This window comes from Seriola dumerili, unplaced genomic scaffold, assembly GCF_002260705.1.
Source record: "Seriola dumerili isolate Sdu_G_001 unplaced genomic scaffold, Sdu_1.0 BDQW01000331.1, whole genome shotgun sequence".
In the NCBI taxonomy this organism is placed as follows: domain Eukaryota; kingdom Metazoa; phylum Chordata; class Actinopteri; order Carangiformes; family Carangidae; genus Seriola; species Seriola dumerili.
In genome coordinates, this window is record NW_019174586.1 from 3,424,005 (window position 1) to 3,444,095 (window position 20,091).

A 20,091-nucleotide genomic window follows, 5' to 3' on the forward strand; every position below is an offset into this window, starting at 1 on the left:
TGTAATTCACACGTTCCCTGGGCTTGTCCAGGATCAGATGTTCATGGTTATGTGTCCCCTCAACAAACATGTTGCTGGCCTTTATATTAGATAAAGCAGATCTCCTGCCTGCATAACCTTAATAATTTACAGACACAGTAATAGCTGCACAACTTGTACTTGAGCTGAGAACACAACTATATTTAAGAACTTTTGGGTAGGGTCCTCACTTAGATAACGTCTTGACTGTCGGAGGAGAAAAGATTTGGTAATATAATGGTAGTTTGGGTAACTTTTCATGTTTAAACTAATCTTATTAACCACAAAAACAGAACATTAAACAAAGACTTGTATACATTTGGACTGTGGACCAAACATATATACACACACATATAATATATATGTGTGTGTGTGTGCGCGCGCACTTGAAAGATATCTCTTCAGCTCAGGTAGAGCTGAGGACATACACTTTATTTTGTACAGTAACATCTTAAGAATGTTTATTGATTGATCTGTTAGTTTACCCCTGAAAGAGGTGGGAATAGTCCTTATCCATTGTGAGATACGGAACATGCTTGAGGATAAGAAATATAGATGTAGCAGCTGTGGCTGATCCAGTATACTGGCTTTGTTGCTATCATGGTCCACCAGCCCTTGTGGTGGTCCACCCCAAGCATTAGGATTCCTTGTGTTTGGGATGTCAGGAGAGAAATTCAGGCCACTGAGTGAACAGTGTACGCCAAGTTTTCTAGGCTACACTTGTGTGTCTGTGTGCAGTTGTGAGTTTGGATGTATAAACTTCTTCTTTAGTGACAGTGAATCAGCATGATACTGCTGCACTAAACTCATATACTAGATCAGTCATTGATATTGACTTCATTAAAAAGCCAGATAATAGCAAATCTCATTTCTTTGCCACTATTATTGTAAAGCTGCAACAATGTAGCTTGATAACCTTTTACAGAAAAATGTAATTAAACATTTCACAAGCCTAAAAAGAATGTTAAATGTAGAGACATACATTCATATGTCTCTTAACTTAGAACTAAGCGGTGATGTGTAGTTATAGCCTCAGGCTATGTCAATTATTTAATTAACCCAGTCACTTCCACACAGTGCAGGAAACACATTTTAAATTCAAGAAGGAACAAGGAAACAATTAATCACTAAGATTTCTTGTCGTTTTCCTCAGTTCCTTTTTTCTTCATCATTTATACCATTGTTTTTGGGATTTACATATGGAGAGCTCCTGTAAAGTTATGACAATGACCCAGCTTCCCTGGCTTGCTTTGTGATTCACCCCGTCTACCTTTTATGGAAGAGGAATGCTCAGGCCACTTCATATTGAGGGGAATCCATTGTGCTTTTGGCTCCTGACCTGGTTGCTGAAGTCTCTTCCTCTTTCAGACATTAGCCTTGTGTGTTTGTGTGTTCCATATCACCCTGCCATCTGCATCACGACAACGTAGCTCAACCCATAAATCTGAGCACAGCATTTTTCTCCTGGCTGCCCACATTCACTACTGGTTTATCATTGACGAGTGACCACCTGGGGAAGAAGAAATGAAGTTATAGTCCCTGCACAATCACCATTTAGGCCCGCTGACCCTTGTCATACTTTTCTTTGTCCGTTTTCTGAGTTATTGGCTTGTGCTCAACAGTTTTCCAGCAGAGTGCTTTTCAAGTCTTTTTAATTTTCTGCACCACAGTAGAAAATCTAATCTTTTAATTCTTGACCTGAGTGGAATGCAGGCCTTCTAAGACTGGAAACAAATCCTTTGTGATCATTGTATATTTGATGGTGGTTCAAATTTTTGGCTTACCTTCAAGTAATTCTTTTTTCTTGTATGATGCACATTTTGTTTTGTTAGATTTGACTGGACCGGTTCTCTAATGTCTAATCTCTGTTTAAGTGGAGAGAAGCACCCAGAATCACTAACATTTGCTCTCTTTCCTTTCTCACTTATCTTTATCTCTTCCCATCTTTCACCCCCCTCTGCTGCTTCCTCCTCTAGCTCGGCGGTGATGAGAGAAGAGTTGACAGTAGGACTATCTATGTCGGTCATCGGTCAGGCTCCACCAATGAGGCTATCATCCCACCCAAGTTCTGTGATAACAGGATTGTATCCTCCAAGGTAAGATGCACACTCACAAGCACATGCCAGGGCTCCAGTCTAGCCATATACCAAGATGAAATTCTTATACCTGTTTGTTTCTCAGCTCCTCTGCGTATTATGTTTCAATGCCTCCAGGCATTTTTCTTCTTATCTAACACTTGGAATGCAAAATGAACTCTTGAACAGTCCTGAGCATTCCTGTGTCTTCCTCTCTGTATTCCTCCTCCCACTGCCTCTCCACACGGAAGGCGATTATTTGTCTGTCAGGGGAGCAGTGGCTGTGGCAGTGAAATACATGGGTGCTATTAATATACTGGCAGGATGGGCAATTCAGTCCTTTCCCCCATGGCTCTGATAACCCGCCCACCCCCCACCCCCATCCTTGTCTAAACCTCACCCCTCAGTCCTGTGTCAGCGGCCAGCTCAGGCAGGTGCTAGCTGGCTGGCTTCTGGATATGAAGGGTGAAAGTGATGGGGAGAAGGAAGTAGGACGGCAGTAGGATTTATAGTGGTGCAGAGGGTCCCAGTGAGGATGGGCCAATCAATTGGCTCCTGCCAGTATGTCAGGGTAAACAGTCTTTAATTACCCCGGCTGTAGTGTTTATGCTCCTCCATGCCTCTGCTCTCCATCATCCTGTTGCTTTTGCACTCTGCAATGACCAATCTCCGCCTCTCCTCTCCTGCTCTTGTTGCTACTGCACCACCACACTCAGCCACCCTCACCACTGCCACCCCCCTTTTCTCATTACTTTCACTCTCTTTTCTCTCTGGCAAAATGAGATGGGCCATTCTGCTGCCTCTGCATTTCAACGCTCTCCCCATGCAGACATTCCCCTTCATAAACAGTGCCTTAATGCTGTTTCTGTGTTAATGCGTGTGTGTCTGTGCATGCATGCATATGTATTATTTGTGTTTTTCACCCTAGTACTTTGTTTTGTGGCACAAAGTTACTAGCAAGGTGTTGTTGAGCTGCCTCCCAGGGATTTAAGCGGATAAAAGTGTTGCTTCAGCCCTGATGGTATCAGCAGCCACAGCCACCTAAAAAAGAACAAAACACACAGAAACAGTCACCAGCCTGATAAGTTCATTGGTTTTGCATCCAAGGGTTGCCAAATTAAGGAGATAAATCGCTAATCTGAATCAATGGAATACCTGTGGTCCCCCAAGGGCCGACTCCCTAGGCAGTATGAGGAACAGAGACTCCAGGTTATTGAAGTTGCCTTTCCTCTTCCCCTTCCCTAGTTCAGTCAGAATACATGTATGCAAGAGTCTGAATATTGAATGCCTCTAATCTCTCTCCCTTTGCCAAGCCTTTCTTTAACCTCACTAAGTTCGCCTGAAAAACATCAGGTCTGAATGGGGAAATTATGCAGGAAAATTATGCAGCAAAGAGCAGCAAAAAGCAGTCCACACAGTGTAATACCTGTTTCTGTGACTTACATGCATGTTTTTCTCTCTCACCCCCCTCCCACAGTATACAGTTTGGAACTTTCTACCAAAGAACCTGTTTGAACAATTTAGAAGAATTGCCAATTTCTACTTCCTTATCATCTTCCTGGTGCAGGTAAGGACAGGCTTTGTCAGTGTTCCAAACCAAACAAAGATAACAGTTTGTTTATCGTTGTAATGAATGAATTCATGGATGCCTGTTTTTTCTGTGACTTTGGAGCTGCCACAGCTTCCTTGAAGGATTGAGCAGTGTGCTTATTTCTTGAGAGACAGACATAGTTTTTTAATGAAGTCCAATTGATTGCTTAAAATTTTGCAATTCTGCTGTTTTGAATGGCTTTTCAAGAAAAATGTTTTAAAGTAGGAAATGATGACAAGTTATATGTGAATCAAGTCATCTATATTTACACAAAGACACAAAGACATGTGTGTGTGTGTCTTACATATTCATAATAAAGCAAAGGACAGAAGGATATAATCAAAAGCTATTCACTATATGACTAAATACATTTCAAGAGTTAGGCTGTACTGTGGTGTGCTCAATATGCTTCAAGATTAAACATAAACATATAGTAATCTCACCTAGTTTGCGTTACATATTCAAATTTAATGTGCACATTGTTAAGTGTTTATTGTAAGTAAGCTGTTCACAGTTCACATCTTGCAACCTTGTTACATCATGTGTAAGCCAATTAATGAGAATTTTTTATGGGCTAGTAGCACCTGGACTTTGAGCGTGTAGACTTTATTTTTATCTGACATGTCTGTAAGGATTTTCCCTATAATTAGGTTACAAGGTTGAAAGGATACATCTGTCTTTAAGATTTTATTTTAGTGTTCACTCACCCAAGAATCCTATAATTTTGGGCAATCTCCAAAAAACTGTGCAAAATAGAAGTATGTTATTTATTTAAAGAAATATGTTTTAATTGATAATTTTCTTGTCATTGCTTCTGTCCTGGAAAAAAAAAAAAATAATTGCCTCAGCAGATTTTTGTTGGCTTATATGGTGATCTTAAAATTCTCTTTGTGTGTCTGTCATTGTTAGCTTGTGTTGTGTGTGCTGCCCTATCCTCATAAGTGGAAACTGTGAGCTGGTGCTGACTAAAGTGCATTTACTGGCATCCTTATTCCCCTGCTCTGTGCTCTTAAATGACCTCTCCTCTCGTCTCCTCTCCTCTCCTCTCCTCTCTTCTCCTCTCCTCTCCTCTCCTCTCCTCTCCTCTCCTCTCCTCCTCTCCTCTCCTCTTCGGGATCTGGCGGTTGATGATTGGAGCAGAGAACAAAAAAGAAGATTTGTTGCTTACATCTGCTCTTGCTCTTCCATCATCCCTTTCTCTCTCTATCCTTTTTCTGATCCATGGAGATGGAAACTATCCTCTCTCTTTTAAGCAGTAACCTAAACTATGGCGGCAAACAGCCCTCTTGTGTAAACAGTTGCTAGTGTTGGACCTGCTCAGGAGGGATGTACTTTCTCTTGTCGCATACTGACTGAATGAGCTCACAGAGTGACTGCTCCCAGAAGCGGAGCACTGTATCAAACTGAGAAATATCTGTGATTCCATCATTTAAGTCAATAGCAGATCAAGTGCAGTGTTTATTTTTCCCCTGGTCCTTGTTTCCACCTGTATTTAAAGTTAACACTCCGGCCTGTATTTGCCACTTAGGTTTAACTCTATATTGTCCTCAGCTAAAGGATATAACTGCTGGATTTTGAACAGTTGTGAGCTAATGTGTGAAATTATCGTGAGCTAATGCAGCACACTCGTGTGGGAGTAAACCACCAAGCATGTTAGCATCACTCACACAAACTGCCTATTTTTGCGTGTACGCACAAGGATTAACAGTGTGGGATGTGTGCAGTGTAGAATGTTTGTTTGTCTGTGAATATGTTGCATGTATGTGTATATGCATGTGCATGTGATGTGTGACTCAGTGGGTGTCCTGGGTTTGCTGATGGTGTTTACCCAAGCTGCAGTGTGGTTGGCGTTTCTCCACTAATCCAGCCTCTCTTGAGGGGCTCCTTATCCTAACCACTCAGTTTTTCCCATGCAGCCTGTTATTATGTCAGAGAGAGAAGATGAGAGAGAAACAGGTACACAGACTCTGTGTGCACTCATTTTGCACTTGCATTTCACATACAGAAATAAACATTCACACTTCCCCTGGGAGGCTTCATGCAAATGCTCTACCAACAACTAAATGTCATGCATCCTCTAACTGTGTGCTACCCTCCTTTTGTATCCATATTTGTCATTTGTTCTCATTCTTCCTGTCTTTCTTTCTCCCTTTGTCTCTCACATTCCCCCCATCTCTCTGCAGCGCTGCACTGCTGACGTCAGCAGCCAGGAAGCCCTCTGTACTTCTGAGTGCCACAAATAGACACAGGCTGATAAAAAAGCACAACCCTCCTATAAATAGCCCTGCATGTCTTTGCTTGAATTTGATCGAATGGGAATAGAGCGCTGTGAGAGAGTAAGAGAAGCAGTAATGAGAGAGCAAGAGAGAAAAGGAGAGAAAGAGAGAGGGAGAATGAGAGGATGAAGGGGTAGGAGGATGCAAGGGCCCCCAGTGCTGCCCTGGGACCCCGGGGACCTGCTGTCTGTTGCTCACTCTGACACACTTCCCGGCTCAGATGAAGGGCTTCGTGCTGCTCCGCTGTGCTGCTCTGATATCACACCAGCACATCAGCAGCAGCACACAGTTCACTCCTATTGCTGAAAATTTTTTTTTTTTTTTTTGGCTTTTCATTTGGTGCAGAGGAGGAAAGGTATTTTCGCCATCTAGAAGTTTGGTGGCGATTGTTGTAAATCAGCAGAGATAAACAGGGAAGGACAAGCTCAGGGACAATTGTGTGTTGGTTGGCAGAAAGAGAGTAGCTGAAGGTTTTGAACAGGTGTTAGTTTTCTTAGTAGTTTCCGGTTGCAGTATTTTCAATAATGATACTGTTGATACACACCCTTGTGAGGGGTGGCTGTGAAACAAGTGTGTTCAAGTGTGACTTCATACAGTTTTGTAGTGTGATATGAAACATAGAATCACACATAAAAGACACCACCATAATTTGTCTCTTTTTGTAGTCCCCTATTGAACAGTTGCCATCAGTATTGTCATAGAAGTGCCAAAGATATCAAAGAATCAAAATCAAACAACCTTTAACAAGCCTTTGTCATGTTTGGCCATCTGGCTGCTGCATCAAAGGGACGCACTGTCCTCAGTCCTTCCTGTAGTAGTTATTTTGCTTTCAAAAAAGGCAAATTTCGGTCCACTCATGTGAATAAGAGATGGGAGCTATCAACTTAATAGATAAAAATAAAGTGCTTCATCACTTTCCTCCAGTGTTCACCAGACGTGTGTGTTTGGTGGAGTGCTCTGCTTTAAAGGTCTGGCCGTGTCAAACAGTGGAGGGCTAACATGACCAGGGTAAACTGAGCTTTTCTCAAGAGGCGTTCCATAATCCGCTAGCTACATAGCCTGTAGCAGTTTCCCAGGTGTTAGGAGTGCTTAACATACGGCCCCGTATCCCATCCTCATGCACACACTGCTCTTTTGAAGCATTGAGTGCACTCACCTCTGGCTCTCTGTTATTACTTTTGCCTCTGTCTCACTGGAATCGCTAACTACTACAAATATAATGCAGACTCTCCTCTGAATTTGCACTCCTCCAAATGGTCGATGTGCACTAGCCCATCTCTGCCTTGTAATTGATTTATCCTCCAGTTAATTGTAATCACAATAAAGCTTGGGTAGGCTAGCAGCTCACTGCCCTTTTAGTGTGTATGCGTGCGTGCGAGCGTGCGTGCACATGTGTGTTTGTGTGTATAGTGCTGGTAGTGTGGGTACAGAATGTGGCTGTGTGTTCATGTTTGTCTGTGATTGCTGAGCGAGCAGCAGGTTTGTTTTATTCCCAGTCCCAGCACAGGTGAGGAAAACACCGGAGACTGCTTCAAAACACATCTCCTGCTCTTACTTGAGCTGATGTCTATCTGGCAGCTTGTAGTGCTCCTGGTCAGAATACCAACGAGCTGGATGTACCATGTCTGTGTGAGCTGTAATACGCACTCCGGCTCAGAGGGAGACCAGCCTGCATTCTGCAGGATCAGAAATGCCAGACTAAATCCATCTTATGATGGTTTTAAGGAATACACAAACACACAAGGCCATTTGTGTGCTGGGGTTTTAGCTGGGAGCCTGGGTCAGGTGCTGCTCCTAAACTGTTTGGGATTACCTGATTACTGGTCCCACACTTATTCTTATTATACACACAAATAAAAAAAAAACACAACACATACACAATACTGTACTTCCTTTACACACAGTTCAAGCAGGCAAGGTGAGTCCAACAAAGCTTTGTGTTGGCCCTCTCCCATGCCTTGGCAGATACACAGAAGTGTTGGCATGCCTGTAGATTGAGCACTCTGTTGCTGGCCCAGTTGATTAAAGTTCTGTGGTCCATAACCTCCCTCCTTTTCTTCAAAATGTAATCCTGTGATTCCTACTGATGAGCAAATTTGGAGAATAGTAGAAACGCCTCACAGAAACAGACTACACCCAGCATTTAGAGGGCTAGCCCCATCTTCTAAACCTTTGCCACACACTCCTCCCTTTGTAACCACAGACACACATGTGCTGCAGCAAGTTTTTGTTGTGATGTATAGTATTCAATGCATAGCTTTTCAGTTTGAAGGTCATGTGTTAATCATTGAGTGTTAAATTGACATTTCTCTGAATTGATTATTTTTCTCAATAGGTGATAGTGGACACTCCCACCAGCCCAGTCACCAGTGGCCTACCCTTATTTTTTGTGATCACAGTAACGGCTATCAAGCAGGTAAGACATTGCCTAATGAGGCTGATGAGTGTGGATAATTGTTATTGATGTTGCCCTGTCCTCATTTCCTTGTATTCTGTCATTACATTATATCCTTCCTCACTCTCCATATAACATAATAAGTCCCCTGCCTTCATAACTCCCTTGCTGTGATTTTTGTATAAAGTACGTGACTAATGCTCTCTTGGGTTTTGTATTAATGTGCTCCGCTGGCAAATTCTGATTTGGGAGAACACGAAATGCGCTCTCTGGGAGCGTGAGCAAATGGAGAGAGAAAGCAAGTCTATTACAGAGATACAAATTATCAAGGGGAGTGTCTGTTTCTTTGACGCCCATGCTTCCATGTCCCAGCTTTAGATGTATTGTCTTAGAGTTGGCTTTTTAGTTAGACCACTGCTGGGGCTTTGAAATACACAATAGTGGGTGGACTTCCTTCTGAAAATATATGTGGTGGACTGATAGCGCTGGACGGCCTTCAGCCAGGCTTTGAAGTGGGACACCAAGGCGGGCTGCCCGACCCTATTAGTCAGGCAGAAGTGAACTGTGTAGTTCAACTGACCGTCCGTGGAATCCCCCCCCCCATTCATCCACCTGGCATCATTTCTCTGCATCACTCAACCAGACTTTCTCTCTCCTCCTATCACCTTTCCCAGTAATCCCGCTTTCTGGCTCAAGCTCTGCCTTGGCACACACTCTGGTTTCCCTCTCTACCCTCTACATCTCTGCACCATCATCCTCTATCTCCATCACTATCTTAAAGTACTTATGAAGTCTACACTAGGCTTTGTGCCTTATGCTGCTGCAGCCGCAGGAATGATTTCTTTTACCTGACTCAGTATTATTTCATGGTATACTGTTCTAATGCACTGCTGGACCAACAAGATCCAATTCTGCTGCTGCAAGCAATCTTTTTCACATAATGATGAAATACTAAATGTAAAGATTATATTGTATGCACAGACATTTCTTTGTATCTTACACTCTTCCTGTGTTATTAGTGAGAGCTCCTGTCAATCATCTACAGTGTGTGTACATGTACTTATGTCACTTTGTTAGCTTTCAGTATCCCGTGCCACAAACACCACAGATTTTGTACATTTTGCTGCACTAAGCAAATAATGCAATTCGGATTTTGATATGTTGTCATAGGGCTATGAGGACTGGCTACGGCACAAGGCTGACAATGAGGTGAATAAATACCCAGTGACAGTGCTAGAGGACGGCCGCAGGATACCGAAGGAGAGTGAGAAGATCAAGGTACCTTTCAGCAGCCACATCTTAGCTTAGATCCACTGGAATAAATATGTCCTTTGAGACATGGCTCGAAAGAAGCTGTTGGCAGCTGACATGACTGAGTTTGGAATATATGCACAGGGGAGAACATGCTCTGTCTACTGAACTGATTAGATGTTCCAACATGGTTGTGATGGTAATTAATGTATCCAGGGTGTTGTGTTCAGGTCATGTCTTCAATGCATTCCTATCAGTTTGCTGAAGGTAACAGTATTTTCAAAGATTTATGGCTGTTCAAAAGGTTGAACATGCATTAAACACTTTTCTTTCAGTATTTACTGTGAGCCAAATGACTCCTGGTTGTGTAGTGCTGCTGACACCACTGAGAATGAACATCCAGCTGTCAAAACCAAAACAATCTTGCTTTGTATAAAACTGTGGACAGCTGCTCTCAGCACAGGAGCGCTCACAAGTTAGCTGTAAGCTACCTCCTAGTGCTAAAGGAACTAGAGCGCAAGTAAACATTTAACAAGCTGAAGAGAGCCAGACTCTTTGTCATTAGTTGGCAGACCAAACCATAGCTGAAAGATGAGTGAATATTGGCCAGTTGTCAGACAGAGGATTCTGCAGGGATGCTCATATGGCTCTGTTAATTCAATATTTGTTTTCAAACACATTAGCCACAACAACTTGATAAGAAATTGGTAGTGATGTGCTAATAAGAAGAGGTAAGAAGAAGCAAACAATGAAAAGTATTTACAAGTGGCATTGTTTCTTTGATCAGGTTGGGGATGTTGTGGAGGTGGAGGAAGATGAGACCTTTCCCTGTGATTTGATTCTGCTGCATTCTAGCCGAGATGACGGCACATGTTTCGTTACCACAGCAAGTCTTGATGGAGAGTCCAACCATAAAGTAAGATGGGCTGCTCTGCCGTCCACCCTTTTCTTTCATAACAGAATGGTTAGGTTGTAATATTTGAAAGTATTTTCATCAAAGTTTTGGCTTGGAAGAATAATTTTGGAACTTGTTTCAATTGAATTAAATTAATTATAATTAATGTTTTTATAAATATGATGACTATTAGAATATTAGAAGGGAAGTGGTTATAGCAGAGCATTCATTTTTAGTTTTTGCAACAGTTATTGCATAATTAATAGGAATAGGAATTCTAGGAGGGACCACAATTGAAACAAGCCTTCGGGCTTTATTGTGTTTTGATCCTTTGTGATTAATGTATGTAATGACTGCAGTGCAGCATTATATGTATTCTTAAGTTATTGAATAAAGTTAATCAATCACATTAAAACTATATGTAAACTACCAGTCAAAAGTTTTAAAACCCCCCCTTTTTTCCAGTTTGTATTGGCATTTGAGTTGTTCAGGTTCAATGAATAACCTTAAATGGTATAAAATGGTAAGTGGTAAACAGCCCAGGGTGAAAAAGTTTAGAAATTGTTTAACTTTTTTTCCTGCAGTACAGGAGTAAACTGTGTTACTACACCCTCTGATGCATTATTCGGATAATACTTTACTACAGGAAGTAGTGCTGTATACTGCTATCAGAATGGTGAGAAAAGAACAAGTAACAAAGAGAAACTGATTAGTGAGGGGTTCATCATACGGCAAGATAATGACCCAAAACATTAGAAGAAAAGAATGGTGAACGGCTTCACATGATGGGAGACCCACACAGCCTTCAGGCTTAAGCCTCATGGAGCTGGTTTAGGAAGAACTGGACAGCAGGTGAAAGCAAAGCAAACTAAGCGCAACACATGTGTGGGAACTGTGCAACAGTGTTGGAATGAACCTTCTGAACAATATTTCCATATTTCCAGGGTTTCCATTATAGAAAGAACATCATGAGTGTGTTTGGCTGCTTAAAGTCAAAAATTTAGGAATGAAGATTCATGCTTTTTCCCCCCAAGTAACAACTGGAAAAATTGAGTTGTTCTAAAGCCTGTGACTGGTAGTGTATGTCACAGTTCTTTTGAAAGATAGTGAAGTTGTGTTTATCAGCCTTGCTTTGAAAAAGTTTCTCTCTTCTATTTCCTGAGAAAAATGTGTCGGTGCCTTTTTGATGCTCAGGTGTGAGTCACAGTATCTGGGAATTGTTTTGTAATGTCTATGTGTGACAGGTAGGGGAAAGCTAAAATGATCACTTGACCTATGTTGGTTCACACTCACAGCTCACACTCTCTCTCTCTTGCTCAGACACACTACACCGTGCCAGATGCAGAGAGGGATCTGGAATCTCTCAACGCCACCATCGAGTGTGAACAGCCACAGCCTGACCTTTACAAGTACGCACTCATCATGTGGCCCCAGCAGATTTACACTACAAGAATGCAATGCCTGTAGTTTGTTGGGAAATGGATTAACTTACTGCTATTTGAAAGCCTTCTACATGACTCTTAACCTGTACATTTTTGGTAAACAACTGTGTAATTTGGTTGGTTTCACATTAGGAATGGTTGAACAACTCAGTCAACTCAGTTCAACAGACAGCCTATGGCTCCCCCTTGGGGCAAGGAGTTGGAATATTGTTATTTAGCCAGACATCAGGATGGTGTTTGAGACGTACCAAGTATGCCATAGCGCCAAATGCTTACTATTCAGACTCAATAAAACTGACATCGTGCTGCGGGCTAACCACCAGTAATTAGCTGGCTCCCAAAACTCTGCACCTAATTTTAGGTCAGTGAGTGCTTGCAGTCTTGTGAAGTAAATTAACTCATGGATTTTGATACCTCAAGTTTAAATTCACTGTAGTTTTAACAGATTGAATAATATGCAAAACAACTACATGTACTTTTTACAAATGACAATTTCTGAATGTGTATGTAATTTTGTTCCAGGTTTGTTGGCCGTATGCACATCTACACAAATAATCAGGAGCCGGCAGTGAGGTGAGAGCACTCATGCACAACCATTTCAGGCCACTTAAAGTGAGAGCAAAATCAAAACACAGTTGCTTAAGCACTCATTTGTTTCCCTTTGCATCACCAACAAATCATTATTCCATTGATCCATCATTGCAGACAAGCATTAAAATTAAAACAGGCTGGCATGGCTTCAGCCACTGCTTCCAAAGCACTCCCACAGGCATTTATCATTGACTGCTTTGTAATGACCACAGAAACAAATGCCAGTGTCCTTCTCAAGAACACTGGGACTGGTGTAAGCCCAGACTGCAGTCATACAGTGTATTGTCACTGCGTATTTTAAAGTGGATGCCGGCTTGCCTGCCAGGTTTCCATTTAGAGAACAGGAGAGTGTGTGAACTGCACAGCTCCTGTATGACTAAACTGATGGATGTTCTGATGTAAATGTGCAGGTCTTTGGGCCCAGAAAACCTACTGCTGAAAGGCGCCACTTTAAAGAACACTCAGAAAATCTGTGGTGAGTCAAATTGATTGATTGACTTTTGACTTTATTACAATAGTTTATATTAGTGAAGATGGCTCAGTATCTAAAAACTAATCCCTCTTCTTTTTCTTCTCTCTTTCTCAAGGTGTTGCAGTTTACACTGGCATGGAGACAAAGATGGCTCTCAACTATCAGGGCAAATCTCAGAAACGCTCTGCTGTGGAGAAGTAAGTTTAGAGGAATAGGTGTAAACAAGTTTAGAATATTTGACATACTGTTGGTACTCATTAATTTGATTTCTCATATTTTCAGGTCTATCAATGCCTTCCTCCTTGTTTACCTTTGCATATTGGTGAGCAAGGCCCTAGTGTGCACTACACTTAAGTATGTGTGGCAGAGCAAGCCTGGACAGGATGAGCCTTGGTACAACGAGAAAACCCAGAGAGAGAAGGAGACCAATCTGGTGAGCACATATTTTTGTAACCTGCCTGTCCTTGTTGTCAAAACAGTCAACTGTGAGTTAAGTGTCTGAAAGGCACCGAAGCAGCCCAAACCAATTGCCAGTATAGAATACACAGTCAAAAAATATTTCTTATTTTAATCCTCTTATTCTTATTTTTTTGTAGTACCATATGTCTTCTACTGAGATGTTAGCAACTGGGAGTGAAATAAGTGGAGTAATACTGTACATGTCTAGAGCTTCACAGGGATTACCCCTGCTGTGAGAAGAATAGCTAATTGGTCCTGGTAGCATTGCATCAGTATATTATTGTGTGTATAATATGGTAAATACTTACCCTCTGATGGCTTGTAGTTGTAACTTCTGGGGGCACGGCTCCATCCATCGTATTAAAGCACTTTACAAGCCCTAGCCTCTTTAGATCAACACTAGTTAAATTCTTCTCAGCAAAATGGCCACTGCAGGCCCACATTGTGACATGGTCCATTTCACTGGCTGCCCTTGCCCTCAATGAACTGTGAACACGGTGATACAACACTGCCATTGCTTCATGTTTTATATTTGTTTTTTGGATAATCTAGGATTACCGATTCCCAACTGAGGCACTTAGTGTATGTTATGCACAAGGGGTGCAATTTAGATAAAGGTCCACTCTGCCAGCAAATCTTTCCTGCTTGCATTAGCTTAAATTGTTGATACAAGTGAAGCAATATCTGATGTTATTGTGCAACACTGTGATTGACTAGATAACACATTATGTATACTGTACTTATTTAAATGTTAGTTATGAGTATGAAACATTATTGAGCAATGAATCAAGGTGCTCAAATCTCTTTTCTTTTTAGATGGATGCTTAATCCTCAGAGGCGTGACACAGATTATGACATTTACATTTAAATATGTACCTGTGTTCTCCTTGTTCCAACAGTACCTAAAGATGTTCACTGACTTCCTGTCCTTCATGGTGCTCTTCAATTTCATCATTCCGGTGTCCATGTACGTGACAGTGGAGATGCAAAAGTTTTTGGGATCCTTTTTCATCACATGGGACAAGGACTTCTTTGACCCTGAAATCCAAGAGGGGGCACTGGTCAACACTTCCGACCTCAATGAGGAGCTGGGGCAGGTAAGGCACATGGACATGGTTAAATGATGCAAGATTTAAATTGCACAATTGTGTGTCATTAGGGAATTACTATCTACAAACTCAGCATTCCCATGAGTTATTAAAACCTGTTAAACTCTTAAATAATGTTTCCAGGCAATGAAAAAAATCCTGAATAATGAAAAAATAGAACAAAATGTCCTGGAACAGGAAAGTTATTACAGTGGGACCTCAATGATTTCAGTCTGTATAATGTCTGATGTGGTTTTAGAAAGCTGAGAAAATTGAGAAAAATTTGTTAAGATGTACTTTTTCTGGACTGTGTTCTTAAATATTGTGCATGTGTAATTTATAGAACAACAACTAGCACTGTATCACACCCAGTTTTAATCTTTTCCAAACACCTACTGTGTAGAGAACAGCTGTATGTCACTTCAGCTTAAAAGCCATTTAAGGTGTGAAGAAAAACATTTTTGCACGCAGATCACTCAAGTCTAATGCATTCGGAGGCATTTAATGCACTTTCCTTAATTAATTTTAATACTTTAATACTTAATTTGTTTAAAACAAAAAGTAGAATTACAGGAAAAACCAAGGTAAGATTGAGTCATACAAAAACGTGGTCTCCACACTGATCTTAACAGTACTACTGCTTATAATAACACCAGATTGCCTGTGCTGTTCTGACTTCTCCTATTTTTTTTATCGCACTTCTAACTCAGACACTGCTGCCATAAATCAGTCACACTTGGTTTGCAAGATGATTATTTCAATTAAAGTTGATGCTTCGTTAAACTGATTAATGCACTGTAATTCTCTCTGGGAATAATTGCCTATTCTTATTGTTGGAACCTGTTAAATGGGCAACTAAAGTTTTATGGGTTTGGAAGAGTCTGTCATGTGTTTTTATCACATTGCCTGCAGGTGGAGTATGTCTTCACAGACAAGACGGGTACCCTCACTCAGAATAACATGGAGTTCATTGAGTGCTGCATCGACGGCTTCCAGTACAAGTACCGGGACGCAAGCTCAGAGTTGGACGGATTCTGCGTCACAGATGGACCTGTGAGCAAACTACAGGAGAAAGCTGGCAGGGTGGGTGTTGTGGTGTCCCTCCATCTGTTGTAAAAGTCACACAAGCGGCAACATATGGTCATTACATAGCTCGCTGCTCAGAAAGACCCTTCATAGGTCACACACATGCTGTCTTCATGACATGTAAACATATGCACTGAACATGGAGGGGGAGCAAAGTGGCTGTGTGTTCTTGACATGAATACCTGATAACACTTTACAGTGGCATGTGTGTTGATAAGAAGTCATTCTAATCATATGGTTGTAAATATAGGCATTTATCTAAGCTACTGTATATGGCTTCATATATGGCTGTAAAGTAGTTATTAAAGGTATGATATGTAATTTTTCCACATTAAAATGTCTAAAAGTAATTAGACAAGTTATACACTTTGCTGAGTTGTGCACTTTACATTATCCCAAATGTTTCCATCAATTTTCAAATTTAGAAAAATCTGTAATTTCTATCAATGTCTGTTTCATTTGGTTGCCTGTCAATGGTGTCATGTCCCCTTTATTCATACATTTCTGGCAGACAACCACAGTTGGTAGTTTTTAACTAAACATTTTATCTTACATATTTTAATCGAATGAAGGATTTTTTTAATTGGATGTCTGGATCTTAAGTTATTCGAGAAATAAGCTAAGCATACGTTAGCAGCAGTCCCATGTACGCCACACAGCATAGGAGAAACAATGATTTTTAAAGTAGAATTGCTTTATTCAGTATTTTTACTGGATTTAATCACCTGGTCTGTTTGTGTTGGAGAGGGGGGGACTGCAGCGAATAATTCAGCTCCTTGTAAAAACCTCCTGAATGATTAACACTGAAGTAGTCCTAACTGGGAGAAGCTGACTGTAATGACAGCAATCATGGTGAAGACAACAACTCCCATGACCTCACGCTGCTTCACAACATCACCAAACTGTTTTGTAAATTTTTGATTGAGAGACCCCTTGTGGCAGAACATAACATATTGTGTGTTTAATTAGAAATTATTTATAAAGTAATTTAAACAGCAGGTACTGGATCTTACTTTACTGTATTACATCGTGTTCATTTTGTGTTATTAGGAGAAAGAAGAGCTGTTTCTGCGTGCCCTGTGTCTGTGCCACACGGTCCAGGTGAAGGAGTCTACAGAGCAGGGTCAAGGCCAAGCGGACGGACTGACAGACCAGGTGGATGGCTTAGGGGTGGATGGAGAGGTGGTCCATCCACTGCAGGAGCAGCGAGGCTTTATAGCTTCCTCACCCGATGAGGTTGCTCTGGTCAAGGGTGCCATGAGGTAAGAGATGGGCTTTGATAACTAAGTGAGTTGAAATGACATAACAGTTGGTCAGAGAACAAGCAAGTGGTTTGAATATGAATATCACACAATGTATTTTGAAAATCCTGGGTAGGTATACATTTCACTTCTACATTCATTCATTCAGCACATGAATGGCTCATTTATGATGATTTGTCTCCATCTGCAGGTATGGCTTCACATTTCTGGGTCTGGAAAGTAAAACCATGAAAATTCTCAACAGGAACAATGATGTTGAAATGTAAGTCAGAAGTTACATAGACAACGTTTTTTGGTTTTTAGTGACATTTTTTCCATTTCCATTTGCACTACAGCTTTAATTTTATTTCCATTTTGTACTTCCCAAAGGTATGAACTCCTTCACGTGTTGAACTTTGACCCAGTGAGAAGGCGAATGAGTGTAATAGTCAGGTCAAGATCAGGTGAGCTTGAGTTTACTGTTATTGCATGGATCATGATTTAGTGCCTGCGCTGAGCCCTCACCTTACTGCGTGTTTGTGTGTTTTTTGTCTCCAGGTGAAACACTGCTCTTCTGCAAGGGAGCGGACTCTTCTATCTTTCCCCGTGTGAGGCAGGAAGAGGTTGAAAGGATACGCATGCATGTGGAGCGTAATGCAACCGTGGGTGACATAAGCATGTCTTGTCTTTTCGAATTTAAATAGAAGTTTAAAAGTATATACTGAACGGTCCTAGGATTAGATGGATTTTAGTTTAAGATGACAATGATTTCGAGACACATTATGTTGTGTTTTTTTTTTCTTTCTTTCTTTCTTACTAACGTGTGTTTCACTGTTTAGGAGGGCTACCGGACACTGTGTGTGGCCTACAAACGTCTCAGTCCAGAGGAGTACGCCCAGGCAGATGAAGGACTGAAGGAAGCTAGACTGGCTCTGCAGGACAGAGAAGAGAAGCTCATGGCTGTTTACAACCAAGTGGAGACTGGAATGAGTCTGATAGGAGCTACTGCTGTAGAAGATCGGTGGGTGTTCACACAACGTACAGTACTCACAGATGAATCTGCTGATGTTTAAAGTTGTTGAATGTCTTGCGTTTTTTTTTTACTTGGTTGCTATTGTTGTCCCTCCTCACACCTCCATTAAAGATTCCTGGTAGTATTTTGTCTGGTATGACATTGCCTGTCTAATTTCACTTGAGTTGTCTGGTGACAGCCAAAAGTCCCCTTTTTTCTCCCCCTGTGGTGCATTTGGTTCTTTCTTCTACTGTCCAAGATTTAAAAACTTCATAACATGCAGCAGGTATTGTTTTTTTTTTTAATTTTTATAAGTATTGTTGAATTTAGGAGGCTACAAATGTGATGGAACAATTTATTGCATCAGGATGCATCAATGCACTTCATCTGACATACTTTTATAATTAATTAATTTATATTAAAATGTAATGTATGTATTGTCAATTTATTTGATTAAAAGGATATGTATATCCCCTTTAATATACTAGTACTCTTTTTGTGCCACCACACGCGAAACATTTTCAATTATAATTTGAATATGGTACATTTAGTATCGACAGATGAAACTGTGGTGAAGAGAACCTGTGTGACCATATTTCCCACAGCCCCCTGTGACACATGTCTGAGGGAAGACACTCTCATCCTCATTTAATATTTGCTTGAGAAAAACAACAGCCTTGTTCGGATTTTGTGTCTTTGTATCAGTGTAATAATCTTTCCTGTGTCTCATTCCTTTGTATTGTTCTTATCCCCTAGGCTTCAAGAGGAGGCAGCAGAGACCATGGAGGCTCTGCAGGGGGCAGGCATGAAGGTTTGGGTCCTGACAGGGGACAAGATGGAGACGGCAAAGTCTACCTGCTATGCTTGTAGGTTGTTCCAGAGAAATACAGAGCTGTTGGAGCTGACAGTGCGCACTCTGGAGGATGGAGGGAGGAGGCGTGAGGAACGGCTACATGACCTCTTGATTGAATATCATAAGAAAGCTGTGCAGGATGCACCGCCAGTTAAGGCAGGCGTCACCAGGTTAGTTACCCAGATGTCATGACTTGCTCTTATTTAACCAAACTAAATCTTATTGATGATGAAACTTGATCCCATTCTTCTTCCCTGTGTTGTAGGAACTGGTCTTCGGCAAACCAAGACTATGGTTTCATTATAGATGGAGCCACTCTGTCGATGGTGCTCAACTCCTCCTCCTCTGAATCCAACTCAAGTCGCTACAAGAACCTGTTCCTGCAGATTTGTCAAAACTGCACAACTGTGCTCTGCTGCCGTATGGCTCCTCTACAAAAGGCACAGGTCAGAACAACCAGTTAAAATGTGGAAAATATTCATTCATTAAAGAATTGATGATTTTAAGAGTTTTATGTTGCCCCTCTTTCTTGCTCTATCTACAGATAGTTAAAATGGTGAAGAACTCTAAAGGCAGCCCAATCACTCTTTCCATTGGAGATGGTGCCAATGATGTCAGCATGATTTTGGAAGCTCATGTTGGAATTGGTAAGAAATCTCGGGCCACCAGATCTCTAATTAATTCCAAATAGAGGGGCGGGTAACATTTTGGTAAAGGTTGTGTGTAATTATTTGTTCTTGGTGTTTTCAGGTATTAAGGGTAAAGAGGGTCGGCAGGCAGTAAGGAACAGTGATTATGCCATCCCCAAACTGAAGCACCTCAAGAAACTTTTGTTGGCTCATGGGCATCTCTACTATGTTCGCATTGCACACTTGGTGCAGTATTTCTTTTACAAGGTAGGAGTTTCAGTCAAATTAACTTTTTATCAGTCTTCAGTCTTCTAAGAAGTTGCTTTGGGTTTCAGCCAAGCTTGCATTTCCCAACCAAAGCCACATACTCACTTGATTTGAGGACAATGCGGCGAGGAAACACAAATTTGACAGAATCAATCTTCTTAACAAGATAGACAGATTTGTAGGTTCAAATTAGGTTAATGTTTTTTTGTACCTTCATTATAAGCATGTGGGAACTTAGGTATGCATTTGATGTCCTTTGATGTTTTTATCCATTATAGTGAGAGCCTCTTCTCTTTCTCTTTTTTCCCTGCAGAATCTTTGCTTCATCTTACCTCAGTTTTTGTACCAGTTCTTCTGCGGCTATTCCCAGCAAGTGAGTACGTCCTGAGGCCCTTTGAGGTTCAAAGATGTTCTGAACATGAAAGGAGGCAGTGTCCCTTGAATCCACAT

At 41.2% G+C, this 20,091-nt stretch overlaps 1 protein-coding gene across 5 annotated transcripts in view; it reads left to right on the top strand.

Moving 5' to 3' along the window:
• Positions 1–20,091, top strand: part of atp11c (ATPase phospholipid transporting 11C) — a 39,308-nt gene that overhangs the window by 11,873 nt on the left and 7,344 nt on the right. For all 5 annotated transcript variants that reach the window (XM_022760145.1, XM_022760146.1, XM_022760142.1 and 2 more), the window contains exons 2-23: positions 1,995–2,114; positions 3,571–3,660; positions 8,296–8,376; positions 9,526–9,633; positions 10,394–10,522; positions 11,822–11,910; positions 12,466–12,516; positions 12,945–13,009; positions 13,122–13,203; positions 13,289–13,439; positions 14,365–14,562; positions 15,466–15,636; positions 16,690–16,901; positions 17,092–17,163; positions 17,271–17,344; positions 17,439–17,542; positions 17,720–17,901; positions 18,649–18,915; positions 19,011–19,191; positions 19,290–19,392; positions 19,496–19,641; positions 19,955–20,014. In XM_022760145.1, the coding sequence (XP_022615866.1) occupies positions 1,995–2,114; positions 3,571–3,660; positions 8,296–8,376; positions 9,526–9,633; positions 10,394–10,522; positions 11,822–11,910; positions 12,466–12,516; positions 12,945–13,009; positions 13,122–13,203; positions 13,289–13,439; positions 14,365–14,562; positions 15,466–15,636; positions 16,690–16,901; positions 17,092–17,163; positions 17,271–17,344; positions 17,439–17,542; positions 17,720–17,901; positions 18,649–18,915; positions 19,011–19,191; positions 19,290–19,392; positions 19,496–19,641; positions 19,955–20,014 (2,736 nt within the window). The remainder of the gene's footprint in view (positions 1–1,994; positions 2,115–3,570; positions 3,661–8,295; positions 8,377–9,525; positions 9,634–10,393; positions 10,523–11,821; positions 11,911–12,465; positions 12,517–12,944; positions 13,010–13,121; positions 13,204–13,288; positions 13,440–14,364; positions 14,563–15,465; positions 15,637–16,689; positions 16,902–17,091; positions 17,164–17,270; positions 17,345–17,438; positions 17,543–17,719; positions 17,902–18,648; positions 18,916–19,010; positions 19,192–19,289; positions 19,393–19,495; positions 19,642–19,954; positions 20,015–20,091) is intronic.